The sequence below is a fragment of the Hyperoodon ampullatus genome (genome assembly GCF_949752795.1).
Source record: "Hyperoodon ampullatus genome assembly, chromosome: 5".
Lineage (NCBI taxonomy): Eukaryota > Metazoa > Chordata > Mammalia > Artiodactyla > Ziphiidae > Hyperoodon > Hyperoodon ampullatus.
In genome coordinates this window covers 91,511,956-91,531,491 of record NC_136918.1, presented here as the reverse complement: position 1 = coordinate 91,531,491, position 19,536 = coordinate 91,511,956, and the positions used below count along the sequence as shown (strand labels likewise).

The following is a 19,536-nucleotide window of genomic DNA, read 5'->3' as shown; positions in this document are numbered from 1 at the left end:
GTGTCCTATCTTTATTTGGCCAGTCTAAAACTGAAGGTTTCGAGTTCCTTGTTGATTATAGACTAACTTTACTCTGTCAGAAATGATCTTTACCATCCTTGAGCTACCCCACAAACTGGCAACAAAATGAAGTACTATCCCACCAGCCAAAAGCTTTTTGGCACTGATCCAGCTCTCCTTAGCAAGAGGAATGGGAGAGGTAAGAGAGGGCTCCTTAGGATAATATAATGACAATAAGGAAGAAAGGAAAGAAAAAAATTCAAGAGACATGACAGCCTCAGAGGCAACCCCCTGAGGAAGGCCTTCAGCTTGATCTTATGACAGTAGAAGGTCTCTACTTCACAATTGGCAAGAAATGTGTGAAGAGGCTGCTTTCTAGTTTGTTTCTCTGATTTACACAAACAATAATGCTGCTTTGAACTTTAAATGGTTCTCAGAAAAAAAAAAAGCTATAATTTCTAAATGTTACAAGCAATATGCTGACAGGTGATTTTTGGTCAAATATTTAATGAACACCTACTATGCACCAGGCACTGCATAATAAACTGGAGATACAAAAAATGTGCAAAATTATTTTCTGCCCTTATAGAGTTTTCCTTCTGATTAGTAGGTTTTCTTCCTTTTTTCCGCCTGAGTAGCAGTTTTGAGTTATAGGTCTTTGAAGCTAAATATTGATGCACTAGGACCAGGTATCTGTAGATAAGCTATTTACTAATAACTAATAAACAGTAACTAAGAAGACAAGATGAGGAAGATACCTGAGTAAAATAAGTGAGATGAACAACTGGGACTATGTGTAGACTTAAAATTTTCTGAGCCTGAATGGAAAGATCTATTACACAAAGTATAAAGCCTAAACTTAAAACGCCCAAAATGATCTGGACCTGTTCTATCTTCCCAGTTAATCTTAAGCCACCCTCCCGCTCACTTAGGAGATCCGGCCACTGTGGTTTTCTCTCAGTTCCTTGGTCATGCTAAGCTCCTTCCTGTCTCAGAGTTTTTGTACATCCAGCACCATCAGGTTCTTGCCCAGTGCCTGCTACATAACAGATGCTCAGTACACATGAATGACTACATTTTTACCTTAACTTTAAAAATTTATCACATTAAGAAAGATACCTTTTAAATTGATTAGTTTTATAGTGGTCTTTTTCCTTCTATAAATAGCAGTCATCTTTTTAATACATATGGTTTAAAATATTTCTACTGCTAATAATATACGTTAAAAACTTTGAAGATATAAAGATGTATAGAAGAGAAAATAATCATCCATAATCCCTCTACCCATATATAACTAATGTTAATATATTAATATTTTTCTTTTTCTGCATATTTTATATAGCTGAGTTTATGCATATAGTATAAGTTGTCATCCTCATGTCAGTAACATTTCTTTGTAAACAATTTTTTTTTTTTTTTTTTTGCGGTACGCGGGCCTCTCACTGTTGTGGCTTCTCCCGTTGCGGAGCACAGGCTCCAGACGCGCAGGCTCAGCGGCCATGGCTCACGGGCCCAGCCGCTCTGCGGCATGTGGGATCTTCCCGGACCGCGGCACGAACCCGTGTCCCCTGCATCAGCAGGTGGGCTCTCAACCACTGCACCACCAGGGAAGCCCTTCTTTGTAAACAATTTTTAATGGCTATATGATATTCTACTATCTGATATAGTCTAATTTATTTAATGGTTATTTTCATCATTCACTATAAAATAATGCAGTGATTAATATCTTTGCAGCATATAGTACCTTAATAAATTACTTTAAGCTGAAATACAGAATATACTTTCTGTGGATTCAAAAAATCACCTGAAAATTTTAATTGGTTTATGACAGTAAAATACACTACAAAGTTTTTTTCCCTGCCATTTTAATTTCAAATCATATGTACAATTCCTAAAACATCAGGGTCAATCCGTATCTGGTTCTGAGGAAAAGCTCTTTTTCTCCACCATTTTCCTAGTCTAGTCTGCTGCTGTAGAGACGTGAACATTTAATTTCACACTATGGATAGAAACGTTAAGTATGTGGATAGGCCCAGAGGCTGCCAAACAATTTAAATAATGTTGGTATGTATAAGTATTTTTTAAGTTCCTGCAAGGTGGTCTTCATCCTAATTTTAGAAGCATAAAGGAGTTCCTGAGAAATGAATGGTATTCTTATGAAGCAGAATGTATTAATCCTAAATTCTATTGCTCTCTTCTAAATTCTTTATTATTTATGGCCTATTTAAGATCATGAATGGTTGTTAATAAAATGTTAACCCATATAACTAGTGGTCTACTACTCCGTGTCTACATTTGAAGAACCTCTGCTAAAATTCAGACTTCAATCATTACAGAACATGAGCCTTAACTTAACTAAAGGTCTAAACAACTGATACTTGGCACTCTATTCAAAAGCTTTTCTTCTCTAGAAACAATGAAATAAAATATATTCCAGAAATGGAAGTCTAGGAGAATTAAGGGAAATGAATCCAATGGTGAAAATGAACAAAAAGTTCAGCAACACACATACCACAAATTCTTCATCCACTTTATTTAATGTTAATTCTGCATCATCTTCTGCAACAGTTTCTTCTTCTAATTCTTCCACTGGGTATGTTGGTCTAAAATAATAAAGCTTAACATGAGATGAGAGTAAAAAACAAAACATGTCAGCAGAGCAAAAGGCATAATGTGAATATTAAGGATCCCCCCGCTACACCAGTTCTGGTCCTTTTTCACCTGCCCCCTTTTCCAGAATCACTGTTAAATGTTTCACGTATCCTTCCTGAAACCTTCTATGTAAAGAAGCAAAAATGTTTACCTCCAAATTTGAAGAATCAAGTACATAAATGGGATGATACCATGCATACTGTTAGCCAACCTACTTTCTTAATTTACTTACTAATATACCACACTTAAGTACATATACAGTTGACTCTTGAACAACATGGGTTTGAATTGCATGGATCTATTTACACAGAGATTTTTTTCAATAGTAAATACTACACTGCTACACGTTTTGTGGTAGATTGAATCTGCAGATGCAGAACTATGGATTTGGAGGGACGGCTTATAAGGAAGGCCTACTACAAGTTATATATGGATTTTCCACAGCCTTAAGCTCTGCATCGTTCAAAGGTCAAGTGTACAACTTCCCCCCACCACCCCCAACATACCTGCACTGTATTCCACTGAACCATAAGTCATATGACTAGCAATCTCTGGCTGAAAATTGACGTTGTTTCTAGTTTCTTTACTAGACAATACTGAAAAGATAATCCTTATACATTTATCGTTTATGTATATCATTTAAAATAAATTTGTACAAGTATAAGGGCTGGGTCGACAACTTTGTACATTTTATTGTTTTGCTCGATATCATTAAAACTAGCTTCCAAAACGTTACCCTAATTTACACTCGCAAGAACAGGGACTCTGTTTCCATACATTCGCCAATATGATAAACATCTGCCAATATGGTAAACAAACTTTAATCTTTGCCAATCATCTAAGTGAAAAAACCTCACTCTTGTTTTAACTGCATTTCTTTCACATGAGAGCGGTTGAATACCTCTTCATGTTTCAATTGGTTATGTGTGTTTTTCAGTGAAATGCATATTTATGCCCTCTGCCCTTGTGTATGTATATTAAGAAATTTAATGCTTTGCCTAACTGTGTTAAGAATATTTTTCTTATTTATTTCTTATACCCTTAGCTATTCAGGACTGTTACAATTCTTATTACATAGATTTAGCAACATTTTCTTGCATGGGTCCTAGCTTTAACATCATATACATAAGGCTTTTCCATCACATGACACATCCCATATCCGTTTGGTCTTTCAGCACTCCTATAGTTTCATTTTTCACATTTACGTCTTTGATCAATCTGAAATTTATTTAAAAAAATTTTAATGTATTTATTTATTCATTTATTTTTGGCTGCATTGGGTCTTCATTGCTGCGCATGGGCTTTCTCTAGTTGTGGCAAGCGGGGGCTACTCTTTGTTGCAGTGTGCAGACTTCTCATTGCAGTGGCTTCTCTTATTGCAGAGCACAGGCTCTAGGCGTGTGGGCTTCAGTAGTTGTGGCTTGCGGGCTGTAGAGCGCAGGCTCAGTAGTTGTGGCACATGGGCTTAGTTGTTCCGTGGCATGTGGGATCTTCCTGGACCAGGGCTCAAACCTGTGTCCCCTGCACTGGCAGGCAGATTCTTAACCACTGCACCACCAGGGAAGTCCTGAAATTTATTTTGGTACAGGTAATAAGAAGGACTCCAGCTTTGTTCTTATTTCCAAAATCTAAAGAGTGGTCCTAACACTAAGTATTGAACACTCTTTTCTCCATCAAGACTAATGACACATATTTCCCATACTGAAAATACTCAAAAGTATTTGGGGACTTCCCTGGTGGTCCAGTGGTAAAGAATCCGCCTTCCAATGCAGGGGATGGGGATTCTATCCCTGGTCAGGGAACTAAGATCCCAAATGCCACAGGGCAACTAAGCCCGCGTGCCACAGCTGCTGAGCTCGCGTGCCTTAACTAGAGCCCGTGGGCCGGAAACTAGAGCTCACGTGCTCTGGACCCTGTGTGCCACAACTACAGAGCCCACGTGCCCTGGAACCTATGCGCCACAACTAGTGAAGAGAAAAAATCCACACACCACAACTAGAGAGAAGCCTGCATGCCACAAAGAAAGATCCTGCATGCCTCAATGAAGATCCCGTGTGCCGCAACTAAGACCCAATGAAGCAAAAATAAATAAAATTAAAAAAATAAATCTTAAAAAAAAAGTATTTGCATTTATTTCTGGAAAGTTATTTTAAAAATCCATACCTCAGGTTAACAAAATACAAAAACCGACATTTAATATTAAGGAAGTAAAGTACTACAAACCAAATCAATCTTCTTAAAGAATAATTTCCTTTTTTTTTTAACTAGTTAGAACTAGATAATATCTTAAAGGCAATGCTTTCCTAGGATTTCTACATTTTCTAGGGTTTGTTTTAGCATATTTAGGTACATAAAATAAGCATCTATAAACACGTAACTTCTACGTCACTTACATATCACATAGTTGATATATTCTCTAATCCCTATTTTCAATGTTTCCCCCTGCTTTCCCCCCATGTATATACGGTCCCTATAAATTATATAAATCACAATCCATGGCCAAGAATAAGATATGCTAAGAAACAAAGGAAGTACCAAATTATCTATTTAATTTGGTACTTTGTTTCTTAGCATATCTTATTCTTGGCCACACATTGTGGTTTGTATAATTTATAGGGACCGTATATACATGGGGGGAAAGATACCAATTGGTTATCTTAGTGGTTAAGATACCAATAATAACTGGTGAATTTAGAATTCATTAGGCAATAGATTTAATAATTTAAAAAAATGCCAAATGCAGGATATCTCATAACTTTTCATGGAATCTAATAAAGAAGTAATGTAGATTATGTACTCATTCTTCACACTGCACTAAGTGGTACTGTTCAGGTTGGAGCGTATGAAATTACCACTTTTTTTTAGTTCAAAAATAGATGAATATTGGTAATTTCATATGGTTCAACCTGATGATAACCTAAGTCAAGTAAGTTTTTAAAAGTATTCATTAATAGAGAGTAGATAACTTTCCTGAGAGAATGTAACTGAATATACATTAAAATATACAAACACTATATACAACTTTCCAAGAAGTTAGTTCTAATCCAAATTCACTGCTTGCTCACGTTTTTACCTGAATAATGTCTTCCACAGTCTCTAACCTATCAATAATTCCAATCTCCAAAGGACCAAATTTATATATTTTCTAATTATAACCTATACAAATTGACAGTTTCTTAATATTTTATTCCTTTATCCATGTGGTCAACATTTATTGAGCATCTATGATATATCAAATGCTATGTTAACTGCCATAGAGTACATACAAAGATTTCATAATTTCTAGCAAGAAAGTCAGACCTGTAAACAAATGACTTTAATACCATAGTATAGATACAACAATAGAAATATAAACACATCACAGGTCAGAGAAAGAAGCAATGAACAATGTCTAACAGAGTGTCAGGTGGCTTCTTCAGTATTATTCTTGCCCAGTCACTATAAACAAAGGAGAAAATCCCACTTAAAATACTATATTAATTTCCATTTTTTCCTTAAATCTGTAGCTATCATTTACCCCCATGTATATACTATCTTTGGTTGTATAAATAAATATATGCAAAGAAACTTTTTAAAAATTTCCTAAATTGACCAGGATATGCAGTTACAGTTAAATCCTTAATGATTATATATCTGAACTGGGAAGGGACACAATATCAGAACTGGTTTTGAAGATACCAGATATTCCAATTTTGTCTATACTAACTTTTCTAATTAAGTGTGGCATTTTCAGTTTAGAACAGTCAAGAAGAAATACTTCCTATCAGTTCAATTAAATAGCTCTGAACCCTTAGAACAAAAAGCTACGCACATAAAATTACTGTTGCCAGGTTGGGTAATTTTTACCTTTTCCAAGTGAAACCAATATATTTTAATGCTTCTTCGGCTAAACAGTCAAGAACATAGCATACATGCGCTCCACAACCCGATTTTAATTTTAAAGGAGGAAAATCTGCAGTTCTCCCCTGAAATACAAAAGATAAACTGGGTATAACTTGTTATTTATATTGCAAATGTCAAAATATTTTAAGCAAAGTACTGTTGAATAAATGTATCACTTCTCTATTCTTCAAATATGATTTAAAATAACTAATTACATTGCTTCTTAGAAATCCACCTCTTTAGTCTTTTTTTTAATCCATTGGTACAGAAATATTAAAGGAAAATGAAGATGTTTTACTGTCAAAAGTATCAAATTAAAAGGCAATAACCTCATGACAGCAGAACAAATCACCGATCTTGTTAGGGTGAAAATTCAGTATAACCACTAGGTTGGTATCATATCATTAAACAACCATGCGAAGGATGAAGTGATTCACTTGTCAAAAATCAATAACATGTGTGCCAAAAATTCTTACTGCTTGTCCCCAGGAAAAGTCAGAAAAGTACAACTGCTATCATGGTCTATTAAATCAAAGTTCCCTTTCAAAATACAGTGTTCCAACTTCCTAGTTTTTAGTCATTTTTTAGAAGGAGAACTAAGTATCCATAAATTTATCTCAGAGACATATCAAGATTAAGAAAAATATTATTACTTTGGGCTATAATGTGTGCACATTAAACATGTTTAGAAGTGGCATTAATGTTATAATATCAACCATTCTGAGACTATTTTACCTGAAAAATAAATCTAGATATATATATACATATATACACATATATATGCATGTGTGTATATATAGATATTCAAAGAGAATTCTTCTAAAAGGCTAGCATTTATGTGGCTGTATTACCAATATTAAAAATGTCCTAACTTGAGAACATGCAGAAAGAAGAGAGTTGTTTACACTTACGAATGATCGAAGTTCAGATAATATGTTAGAGATTGTTGCATTAGGGTCATCATATTCTTGAGGCTGCTCAAAGGGGTGTCCTGCTTTATTAATCAACCAAGCAGCAAGAGTGCAAAACATGTAGAACTGTTCCCCAGGATTGGTAGGCAGTGCAAAATAGTGTCTGTTTCAAAAGAAGGGGGGAGGGTAGAATATGAAATATTTCAAACAAGTCCATAGTAGCTAAAGGAGCTAAATCCAAAATTGCCAAAGGATTTTTTTTCCAAATGGCTTTAACAACAAAACACATTGATAATTCACTCTTTGAAGTTTCTAGTAAACCACAACACCCACATTAAAGTTTTTAATCAACAGGATAAGGGCAATTACTACTGGACACAAAATATTCGATCAAAGACTTTACATCCAGAAAGTGCAGGTCATGTTAAAAAACCTAGCATGTAGAACTTTGGCCAAAATCATTTATGTGTCAGGAATAATGAATAAGAGAGTACTTACAGAAAATGGTCATTTGGAATTAAGAGATGCTCAGAGTTTAAAAAAAGACCTTAATGATTATTCACTATGCATTTTTACATTTTTTTCAATGTCACTGTTATCTTTGCTTACTGATTCTAACCTATCCTCTAGGTTAAACAGTTGTTCTCATCTTGGCTGCATACTGAATCACTTGAGGAGCTTGTCAAACTATTGACACCTTACTAAAAATTGCTTCTTCCCTCACAGATTAAATCAGAACTTGTGGGAGTGAAGCCCCAGTATGGGCATGTTTCAAAAGCTTCCTAGGTGGTTCTAAGGTGCAGCCAGGAGTAAGAACCACTGCGTTTGTATCACATCCCCAGTCTAACAAACATTTGTGGACTTTAGGTTAAATCCCCAGCCTACTAAAAATAGCCCTATGAGGGTCAACATGATTTGTGCCTAAACATATCAGGAATAAAACCTGCTAGCACAGCATTTGTCAGTTTGATCAAAGATCTCACTTTGCTTTTATGTGTAGCTATCACTATTGTGTTTACATTTGGATTTATAGATATTATAACTATTTTTCATAAGAATCAGCAGTCTACTCCTTCCTGTTTCCAAAACTTTTTCCTGCAGGGTAAGTGCAAATGTTCTGAAAGATAACAGAAATCTGGGAAGAAAAAAAGGCCATGAAGTCCTTCCAGGTAGGTATGTTCACCCACTACTAACAACTCATCTTTTCCGTATCAGCTGATAACAACTCCAAGACAGAGGAATGGATACTGATAAATACTGTAGACCTAGGACAGTGGTTCTCAAACTTTAGCAGGCATCAGAATCACCTGGAAGGCTTGTTAAAACACAGACTTCTGGGCCCCACCCCTAGGATTTCTGATACACTAGACCAGGGAAAGGGCCTGTGGGACTGCACTTCTAATAAGTTCCCAGGTGATACTGATTCTGCTGGTCTGTTGACTGCACTTTGAGAACCATTAAACTAGGATATTTCCATGCAAATCCATGACTCAAAGTACCCTGCTGAACTCCTGAGGAAATAGTATAGGATTATATCAATAGAACCTTAAGGCCTTTCTTTTAGTTTGAAAAATATACTTGGAGAAAAAAAACACATTTTTATTAACATAGAAGATGTTGGTTGTTTATATTATCCTATTCATTTAAGTAATAACTTCCAATCCTACAATTTCTATCATGAATCAAGCAACAATGATTCTTCCTCTAACTTTTCTCCGATTATGGACTGGCTTAGCAATATGGGCAGTTTACATGAAGCCTACATATCTTCTAATGTGGGTTATTGGAAGAGAGCAAGAAATGAGATCCAAACTGTCAAGGGAAATTATTTGAGACTAGCTGTAGCCTTTAAGAGAAAGTACTACAAATTCTTGATCTAAAATAAACACAAAAAATTAAGTAAGTACTAATGTGAAGGAAAGCTATAAAACTTATTTATGAGGCTATCACTAAGCTACACTGACTGGGAGAGAAAGTGCTGGCTATCCACTATCCTCAGTAACTAATGCCAGTGGCTTCAGGATGATGGACTTATTCCCCACCAGAACAGGGCAGGCCTTTGGGTTCTATGAGAGAGAGACAATTCCAATAATTGTCACTTCATTTGTCTTTTTCACTTCTCAGTTTCCGAGAATACTGTTACTGCAAAGGCAGAAGTCTTTTTAACCATAGCAATTAGTGAACAAGTTTATTAACTGCATACAAAGTGCTCAGCAAGGTCTAGGTACCCACAGTTACAAGTTGCAGGGACAGGCTCTCAAGGAGGAAAACAAAAACTAGAGATAGATCTAAATTGATAATGGCATTCATCTTTCGGGATGAGATTATGAGTGACTGCAGTACTATTTTTACACATTTTCTTGTGTTTTCTGAGTTTTCTATGAGGTTGTTTTATTACGTTTATAATCCGAAAAAAAATGTGTTTTATGGAGCTGCGTGTGTGCTCTAGGCAAGCTGTCTTCCAATCCTATCTGTAGTTCCAAAACTTTACTCTCCCTACAAAAATACTTAGTCTAAGCTCCGTGAGTAGTCCGGCCCTCCGTCGCCAAGTTTGGGGTGAAGTGCCCTTTCCTGCGTAGGAAGACGGAGGCAAGTGCTCGCTAACTCGCGCTTGGCTTTCCCCCGAAGGCCGGAGGAAGGCATCTCCCCAGAGCCCAGCCGGTATCCAGGCGCTCGGGGGACGAGGGCACCCACCTGGACGGGGGCTTCAGGTTGTTTTTCCGGAGGAGATCCTCCTCATAGCGGAGCAACTTCAGCTTCTCCACCAGGTCCTCCATCACCACGAACATGTGGTAGGCCGCGCCGGGGCCCCGTTCCACGACCACATCCCCTGCCCCTTCGCCGCGGGACCGAGACACCCCATCCTCTAAACCCGACGGCGTGACCGCTGCCGCTGCCATCGCGGAACAGACAGAAAGAGTCCAGCGTCAGCTCCGGCCCACAGACCTCCGCGGCCTGCGCTGGCACAGCCAGGACCTCCGCGGCCGGTTACCAGGCGACCGCCGGGCAACCCATCACCAGGGAAACTAGACTCCGCCTCCTTCCCACCTAGTCTCTTCTAAATTCCCTCCAACCAGGGCGGGCTCCCTGGATGACGTCACGTGTGGCCCCGCCCCTTCCCCGCCTCTAGGGAGATGGTGGCTGTGAGACAGCTCCGCGCCGTGGGGGCGTGGCGTTCTCCTACTCACGTTAGGCCACGCTTCCTCCCGCTGCAATTTAAACACCGAGGAGGGTCCGTGGGCGTTTCTGCTGTGCGCTCCTGGTGGTCCTTAGCAGGCTTTAGGGGGCTTGGGCCGTTGGTTGCCAAGGGCCCCTGAGTCGGAGTGTGAGTCAGCTGGTAGCAGTTAAAAAGAGTAAAGGGAGACGTGCAGTATTGAAGGCTACGCTAGCCTGCTGGTATGTTTTTTACTTTTCTTTTCAAAACTGAAAGTTTTTCACAGTTGTAAAGACAGTCGATATCAAAGGTTTCCCCTTACCTCAGGAGCTTTCCAACGAGAATTTTCATTAATCTTTCTCTCATTCGGGAATGCTGTGTTTAACAATATATTGTAAGATTTGAAGTATTGTAATTCTCCGCTGTTACTCCAGGGCTGGGAAAAGTTGTTGGTTGGGAGGGGGTGGGGAAGAAGAAAGGCTGAGGATAAGCAGAAAGGAGGCATGAGGAAGGATTTGTTCTACCTCAGAAATAAGAACTCTAAACTCACATCCTGCTGCTTAATCTGTTTCAAGCCCATTACACGTAGTATAAAGTTTGGGGGTTCCTTGTTAAAAATCAACAAAATAAAGGAGATAATCTTGAAAGGAATTTCCCTGCGCTATAACTCTTAAACTGTGGCTAAAGACAGAGTGTTAACTACTGTACTGCGCAGCTGTTGACCTGGAAAATACAAGAAACGGCATAATTGACCACAGCTTTACAGTTGTCAAAAAGAGTTTGTGTATCAGGCAGATTTCCTCCTGCCAGCTACATAAAAAATGAGGTAAGTGGTGGATGCTAGAGGTTTCCTGGGAGAAGAAAACGTATGGCAAGAGGTTGAATGTATGTTTGTATTTATGTGATTTTTGATCTCTGTTCTCCTGTATCTGCTACTAGAGAACATAGAAGAGGCCCATTTTTTGACAGAACTGAAATTTAAAATTTATTTGTAGTATCTTTTTGTTAGAAAAATGGGCAGAAGAGCACTTCTTATTTTAATATCAGTCTAGACCTAACTTGCTTTTGATACCAATAAAGGATCAAAGTGAAAAACCAGAAAGGCAAATACCTTTTTCTATTTACCAAGGAAAAGGAATATATAAAATGACTGATTTATGTAGAAAATAACCCAAAGGGGAAGACCACTGAACATTTTTTTAGATAAATGCCATCGTTTGCCTACTGCAGGTCATTAACAGCTGCTTTTAATAAAAACGAGTGGGAAATTTGGATTTGATTCCGCACCACTGCTGAATTGTTGTTTTTCTTTGCCTCCTTAGAACAGTGTTTCTCCCCCATACATACCAACAGCAACCACCATACTTGTGGGTAAAGGGTACTGTGGTATGTCTGTATAACTTTCAGAGAACAAGATAGATGCATAGCTTTTTAGGATTAGAAGAAAAAAAGTGTAAGCTCAGTTATATGCTTTGAGGTCCTTGATTAATCAACAAGTCACCTGTGGCTTTTTAGATGACTCTCAGAACAGTGTCAGACTTTACAGGTAAATTGATTATACCAAGGAGATGTTCACTTGAAATCAGGCTGCCTACATAAGATATTCTGACATTTTCAGAAAGTTATATATAACACTCAGAATGAAATAGTCAAACATTGTTTTTTGGCTGATGAGAAATCCTCCCACAACATATGTATTTTGATTGGGGGAAGAAAAAACCTTTCCCAGAACCTACCTACTTCCTTCCCAGGTACAATACTGATGCAGCCTGGCTTGAAACCAGTACGAATAATTATTTTCCCCTTTAATTGTGTGAAGAAGAAAAGATGAAATTAAAATATAAACTGTCCCCCAGTAACTGGCACAGAAAAAAATGAAAGGAAAAACCAACTGTTCAACACTGCATATTTTCTCACAGAAAGAAAAGATGGGAAAGAACACTGAAATGTCATTTTATTTTCATAAGACCTAGGGATTATTTTTGCTGAATTTTTGTTTACCCATAACAGTTTAACACTTCAAGAGGTCTTTTGCCTGATGGAGGTAGTTTCCTTCACGTGTGTGAGAGTACACACTCAAATCCTCTTCCAGCTTCCTCAGCCACCCAGGAGTTTTGGGGTACAGTTGTGTTAGTATTTTGGCAGGACTTGCTCACTGGTTGACTAAGGAGTTAAATAAGAGCTTGAAGAGAATGGAATGTTGAGGCATGTGTATACTTTCAAGAATCTTAAAGATTTATCCCTGGCTCTATGTGTTGACCACAATTGATAGCCGGGCTTCTAACTCTTTTATCTCTTGCAAACTATTGTGAAATGATAGGAGGTAGCTTTTAAGGCCCTTAAGATATTTCTGTGAATGGGTTAATCTCTGAAAACTAAAGAGCATCCCAATCAAAAGTGATTTAAGCTAAATAGATTTCCCTGAAAGATGCTGAGCAAGGCTGGGGTGAAAAGGAGGCACGTTCAAAGATGGAGGAAGGCTTTCCAGCTGCATCTCCTAATATAAGAAGTCCTCCAGGAAGACTGGGCAGACTTAAAGAACAAAGCTGCTTTGTGTTATAAATGGTCTAGTACCACCTATTTGGCATGTTAAAAACTTAGAAAACCACTAACTGAATAAAATTTCCTTAACCTGATAGAAAGTATTGGCCACAAATCTAGAAAGAAAAAAATGTTTAAATGTGAAGCATTAGAGGCAAAGCCTTTTAAAGTCAAGAACAAAGTGAAGACATCCACTCTTCAAAAGTGTGCTAGAGATTAGAGCCAGTACAACGAGACAAAAAAATTAGTAAGTATTGCAGAAGAAAAAACTGTTGCAGGTAATATGATTAAGTGAAAAATCCAAGAGAATCTACAGACAAGCTATTAAGACAGTTCAGCAAGTTTGCCATATATAAGATCCAAACTAAAGAAAAATTATGTAAAAACCAAAAACCTCATAAACAAATCATATATAGCACCCAGGAATAAGTCTATCATTATGATTACTGAGAAATTGTTAAAGTCATGGAAAATCCAAATAGGGATACAATATTCATCAACGAGAAAAGTCAGTTATCTTTACCTAATCCGTAAACTCAGTACAATTTCAAGTAAAATTCCAAGGGGGCCTACACTGAATTCATGTAAGAGTAAATTTAAAGAAGCAAGAGAAAGGAATCATATCAAGTAATAAGTTCCCTAATAAAAGTATAACTTAAAATAATGGCATCACAGGAATAAATAGAAAATAGCCTGGAAACAGGTAAGAGTTTACATGGAAACTCAGTATATGACAAAGTTGGTGTTACCAACTAGTGGAGAAAGATGAACTCTTCAAAAATGCTGTTGATGCTATGGGTTATCCATATGGAAACAAAATTACATCTCTGAATTCCAGCACATAAATTCCATATGGATTGAAGACAAATGTGAAATACTTGTAGGATGGTTAGAAAGAAGCAAAATAGAGTATCTTTAATCTCAGTGTAAGGAAGGATTTCTTGAAGGAAATAACAAATTTTAAAGAAAAGAGAAACTCATCAAAATTTAAGAAATTAAATACAAATGAGGACTCTATAAACCATGAAGAAAGGAGATACTTGTGACCTATTTAATGTCAATGGACTAGTTTCCAGGATACACAAAGATGATAGATCACTGTAAGGCCTCTGTGCCGAGGGTTTTAGATGCATTCTTCTAGGTCAGGATTTCTTGGCCTTAGCACTATTGACATTTTAGGCTAGATAATTCTTTGTTGTTGGGGGCTATGCTGTGCACTGTAGGATTTTAACAGCATCCCTGGCCTCTACCCACTAGATGCCAGGAGCACCCACCCATACTTGTAACAGCCAAAGATGTCTCTAGACATTGCCAGCTGGCCCCTGGGTGACAATATCCCCTCTGGTTGAGAACCACTGCTCTAGAGACATAGGTTGAAATAGCTAATGCCTATGTAAAAACCAGGAATGTAAAGGTAAATGAGTGCCTGAGCGATGCGTGTATGTGGTATGGGGAGGGACTGTGGTGACCTAGAAAACTCATGAACCATCTCAAGGAGGGGACATTTTTGTCATGCAGGAATTCAGCTCAATTTTGTGATGTTTTATGATTTTGCAAGGATCTGAATTTGGATTTGTATGTCACTGTGAGATCCTAATGACTTTGAGGGTGACCTTTCTAACCCAGAAAATACTATTTGAGGGGCTACTTCAGTTGTTAAATGTATTTGATTTATTAATGCATTGAAGTTCAAAATGAGAAACCTTATTCTTTTATTTTGATATTCAAATCTTATTCAATTTGTAAATATAGTAAATTTGTTACAGTGGAGTTTAATGAGGGGATTTACAACTTAAATTCCTATAGAGGTTTTAAACTGTTCATAAGCTTATTATATTGTTTTAATATTATCTGACAAACTATTCCAGATACTATAAAATCTCCTGACTCTAAAAGTAAAAAGTGAGAGATGAGGGAAATAAGTTCAATGAAATATTCCATTACTGGTTGTAAAGGTAGATTTTAATGTAAAACCAAAAGTCTAAATCAGTTACTCGACTGTGTATTATAAATGGGAATCACAAGTCAGTCTGTTTCTCTAACAGGCAAAATTTTCAAACATTAGATACTTAAGTATCAAATAGGCACACATTATTCTTTAACATAATTATACTACTGTAGGTTTGACTTTCATCATTAGTTACCCACTTAAGAGCTAATCATCATCCCAACCTTAACCTGTGAAATTTCCCGTCCAATATACCAAGAGATTCCTGGGCCAGAGGTCCAGGAGGTTACTGCCCAAAACACCAGTAGGACACACTCAGTCCTAACTTGCTGTAATAAACTCCCTAACTTAGAAAGGGAAGTGAGTGGTTTTGTAACCCATTCCCCTGGATTTACTTCGTCTTTTAGTTCTTCTCTACTAAATGGAAGTCTTCTAACACCTCCAAGATTATAGTTAACTGTTTCAGCTAACTTTGGCTCTCAAGGTAGATAAATGCCATCAAGTTGCATTGTATTATATGTATATCAAGGCTTTTCTTTGCTCCATGGTCTCATTTTCTTGGAGGAGAAACAAAGTGCATGGGTGAACTGAGTTCCATTTACTGCCTCTGTGTAGGTGATGGGGATGGTTATTGAAGGATTTCAAGTAGAGGCACGTGTGTTGTGGGAGGGGAAGTGGAAGATGATTAAATCTGCATCTTAGAGTGTTCTGACAATATTGTAGAGAAGGGACTATGGGAAGATGAACATTGATTCAGAAGGCAATTCAAATAGTCAGGTGAGAGATGCTCCTGAACTGGGATGAGAAACAATTAGAATGGTGAGAAAATGATAGCTATTCGGAAGGAGATTCAACAGAACATAGTAATAGGCACCATGATATGTTCTCTGGGGCATGAATGGCACCATAAGATGCCCCACTGTGGGGCAAAATGGCTGGTCTTTATACCCTTGTTTCCCTGGGTCATTGGCTGTGGGCTGTCCCAGACACCTCTGGGTGAGGTGGCCTCTATTGTCAAGGGTAATTTTCTGGAAAAGGATGCAGCTGTGAACAGTGAGCCCCCAATATTCATAGCAACTGGGGAATGCATATATCAGCCTGGTGAAAAGGGATCTGGGCAGGCACTGGCAACTTTTACTACAACAGCTGACATTAAAATGCAACACTTCTGAATTTCTTATGTGGTTCTGAAGTAGTGAAGATGGTCTTAAGCCTTTTTTTTAAGGAGTCTGCTAAAGATGGATCAGCTGTAGTATATACTGTCAGATGGCAAAATAGGTAATTCTGCAAATATTGAAACACTCATTCTAGTTTCTTGATAAAGAGTTCTATTCCATCATATACGTTAGTAACACTTAATTTGACACATACTGGATACTAACAAGAAAGATTGATCTGATTTTTCAGAGTTTTAAAGGTTAAATAGAAATAGGTTTATTCTTTAAGGTCTAGATTGAGAAGATTCAGTTTATTTATGGGACAGCATTTTTTCCCTCAAGGAAAAATTAAATTCAAGATGGAGAGTAAATAGTAAATGTCATAAAATCTTTCTTAATGGAGGTCCCTAGAACCTAATAAAAGCAAAATCTGCTAGATGCCACACTTTGCATTGCAATACACAGTACACCAGGCTTTCTGATGGCCTGTTTTTCAAATGGTTATTGGCACCTTGTCCTGAGGTTTTGGAACCCATTGCTCAAACCAGTACATGGTAATCAAACATTAAATCCAAACACCTTATTTTTATTATTATTATTATTTTTTGCGGTACGTGGGCCTCTCACTGCTGTGGCCTCTCCCGTTTCCAGACACACGGGCACAGCGGCCATGGCTCACGGGCCCAGCCTCTCCACGGCACGTGGGATCTTCCCAGACTGAGGCACGAACCCGCGTCCCCTGCATCGGCAGGCGGACTCTCAACCACTGCACCACCAGGGAAGCCCCAAACACCTTATTTTTATTCCTAGCTATTTAGTGGAGATGATTTCCTACTCCATACCTACATATTTTGCTTCATGAATAGAACAAGTAATCCATTCTGCCTTTGCATCTAGTGAGATTTTGACAAGAGAATTTTTTTCTTTCTTTCTGAAGGTGTGAAGGTGAAAGCCCAAACGAATAGATCCAGAGATCAGTATTTTGCTTTTGACAGCCTAGAGTATTTTCTAAATTTTTTTTCGCAGCAAATATTTGAGTACATATAATGCATTAGGCACTATGCTTGGGCATGATGATACAAAGACTGATGAGCCTGCTCTCTGTGCTCAGATAGCTCATACTCTAGCATGGCATACATGTGTAAACTGGCAAGTGCAACCTAGGATATAGAAGAGTATAGTGTATTTTGGAAGAAGGCTTTTCTTTTCTCGTACCCCTTCCACAAGACAGTTGGTTGTGCCTCCTCTGTACCCCCCATGGCCTGTGATACTTTCTCTCTCTGGAGTCCCATTTTTCTCCTATGCTCTGAAGGGTTGCAAAGTTTTAGGGGAAATTGGTAGGAGAATTCATATGATTGAGGTAGATCTCTTGCTTGGAGAGCCAAACTTCAGAACAAAGGTGATGGGTCCTCTCCTTTGTGTCTAGTATGGGGGGCAGTGCCCTTTAGCCTTTTGCTTAAGGGTGCAGGGGTGTATGAGCTGACTCTCTTTACCTAGGAACTTTAGCAAGGGGTCTGCCATTTAGAGTCAGGTATTTCCAGAATCTGGAGAAGAACATGCACCTATGTCCCATACACTAAGAATTCGAATTGGAAAGTGTTTAAGTGCATTCCAAAGAACTCACCCCAATGTAGTCCTGAATCAAGAGCATAAACTAAAAATGTTTTTGACTTTCTAACAACTTATTTTCAGTATGTCTTTGTGCTTGATCTGCATGCCCAATATACATTTTGAAAAATTGTAGCTACCGAGTTCAGAAGAATACTCATAAACTCTGTATAAAACTTTTCTTCCTTCTCTGCAGTACCCCAAGGCAGAGTATGGATTTGTCACAGTAACCTTCTGGGAAAGAGTAGACAATTGTTATGGTACATAGACTGTGTGATTGTCTAAGCCCTCAGGAGGAAGGGGAGGCCTTCCGCACAGCTCCCACATAGAGCAGAAGTTGCTAGTTTCCCAGAGAGCTCTGAAAAAAATGGCTAGCCATCTACCAGCCCATTCTTACCCTATTAATGTGAAAGGTTTATACTTGGTCCATTTTCAGACTTCAAACTTTGAACAGACTTTTCCTTGCTTATTCTCATGCCTGTGAAGAAAAACTGTTTTTGTTTTTGTGGCCTTAAAATAAGATTTTCTCTCAGGTAGAACAACCCACCTCTAATTCTCTCAGTCTTCTTGACTATGATATATTCTTCTTCTTCCAGATGAACTCTAAAATATATTCAATGTTAAAATATGTACTCTTAGGATATTTTTTGTAATATTAAGTTTATCATCCAGGGATATAGCATATACTCTATTTGAATCTCTTATTGAGTTAAAAAGGTCTCTGAAAATCTGTTATATTTTCCATTTTTAAACTGACAGGTAATTTTAAAACAAACTGTTGCTGTTATGTTACTTACTTATGCTAGTAGGCTAACACTGTTGAGTATGGAAACTCCATATTTTACTTTCTGAAGGCAAGGAAAGATTGTTATACTGCAAAAGGTTTGAATCTCCTCAGCTTCTTGGAGAAAGAATAATACTTCTGAAATGGGAAGCCAGAGCTTTTATATGTAAAATTAGAAATGCCCCAGAGGATCTTGCTCTTTCAAAAGGAACATGAAGTCCTTTCACAAAATAAAAAAGAAAAAGGTCTTTATTCTTGCTTGAAATACAATGACAGCTTCCTTCTGTTTTCCCAGCAGACCTGGTCCTCTTTCACACTTTGTCTACATTGTTCCCAGAGTAATCTTTCTAAAATGCAAATATGGACACATCACTGTCCTGCCTGACATCCGTACACGATCCTGCATTTGGGACAATGTCTGCATTTTTTAGCCTGCTATAGAAGCCTCTAGGGGCATATCCCGGCTTTGTGGGGCTTGAAGCTTATGCAGTTCGGGGGTGGGGATCCTTCCTAATGTAAAGAAATATAAAATTTTGAATTCAAAATGAGCCCCAGGGTCTTAGAAGGGGTAATACAAGGGACAATGCTCCTTGAAACATAAATTTTACTAATTTCCTAGGGTATCTGCCTCTACTAAGGGAATTGTTTTATTATCTCAAATGAGTTGCAGTTACCAGGTTAATAAATCATGACTAAGATAAAGTGTCCAATAAGCTAAAGTTGAAAACTTTTTCCTCTGCCCTTCTAGGTTCTTTGGCTGAGGCCCTGTGAATTAGACTGAAAAGGCAGATTAACGAGAGAAAAATAAACAGTTTATTAACGTGCAATGAGCTCACATGCAGGAGAGAAACTCAGTGATGAATAACTCATACGGGTGGTTAGAACTTGGGCTTATGTAG

General features: G+C 37.9%; 1 protein-coding gene across 1 annotated transcript in view; it reads right to left on the bottom strand.

The window, feature by feature from the left end:
- IFT57 (intraflagellar transport 57) overlaps positions 1-10,360 on the bottom strand; it is a 60,137-nt gene extending 49,777 nt beyond the window's left edge. Inside the window, exons 1-4 of the mRNA XM_079705165.1 lie at positions 10,140-10,360; positions 7,446-7,608; positions 6,499-6,617; positions 2,513-2,603 (exon numbers count right to left, since the gene is read on the bottom strand). Of these exons, the coding sequence (XP_079561291.1) occupies positions 2,513-2,603; positions 6,499-6,617; positions 7,446-7,608; positions 10,140-10,345 (579 nt within the window). The 5' untranslated portion in view covers positions 10,346-10,360. The remainder of the gene's footprint in view (positions 1-2,512; positions 2,604-6,498; positions 6,618-7,445; positions 7,609-10,139) is intronic.
- Between the last annotated feature and the right edge of the window lie 9,176 nt (positions 10,361-19,536).